A 597-nucleotide genomic window follows, 5' to 3' on the forward strand; every position below is an offset into this window, starting at 1 on the left:
TGGCAAAAAGGAGGATGACGGTCCATGCATTCCAACCGAAGACCAAGTTGCAGAACAAGCAGCCCGATCAACAGAAACAGAAGGTGCAGCAAAAGAGGGGGCAGCTGCAAATGGATGTGCAAGACACGGCGCTGATAAACCAAAGTGTGAAGGTGACAAAACAGGCGGTAAACAAAATTGTGCATGGAAAAAAGAAAAGATAATTAGCCTGATCTAGAAAAAGAAATGTGCCGTGATTCCAGCATTATCGAAAATAAGAAATTACCTATGATTTCTGCTACTTTTGTGTGTTTGGTGGTATTTCAGGTATTTTGAATTATAGGTGTATTTGGTAAACTTTATTAAATTTTCTTTTCTTGAGATAATTTTCAAAAATTACTGAAATTATATATTTTTCAACAATTTTTGATGGAAATATTCAAAATTTTAAAAACTTGAAGATGCAAAATGTTGGAGTGAAAGCAACAAATTGTAGCTAAGTAGTTTGATCTCAGTGTATAAAGAATTTTTGCTATTATAAAAGTTACTAATTTAATTATGTTATGCATATAAGTTATGGCTACGACAGTAATACTAATAATAATAATAATAGGAGAG

General features: G+C 32.7%; 1 pseudogene across 1 annotated transcript in view; it reads left to right on the plus strand.

Moving 5' to 3' along the window:
• TEOVI_000730100:pseudogene overlaps positions 1-97 on the plus strand; it is a 1,352-nt pseudogene extending 1,255 nt beyond the window's left edge. Inside the window, exon 3 of the mRNA in view lies at positions 1-97. This exon is cut by the window's left edge and continues 11 nt beyond it. Within this exon, the coding sequence occupies positions 1-97 (97 nt within the window).
• The last annotated feature ends 500 nt before the right edge of the window (positions 98-597 follow it).

This window comes from Trypanosoma equiperdum (genome assembly GCF_001457755.1).
Source record: "Trypanosoma equiperdum strain OVI genome assembly, contig: ctg_1325, whole genome shotgun sequence".
NCBI lineage: Eukaryota > Euglenozoa > Kinetoplastea > Trypanosomatida > Trypanosomatidae > Trypanosoma > Trypanosoma equiperdum.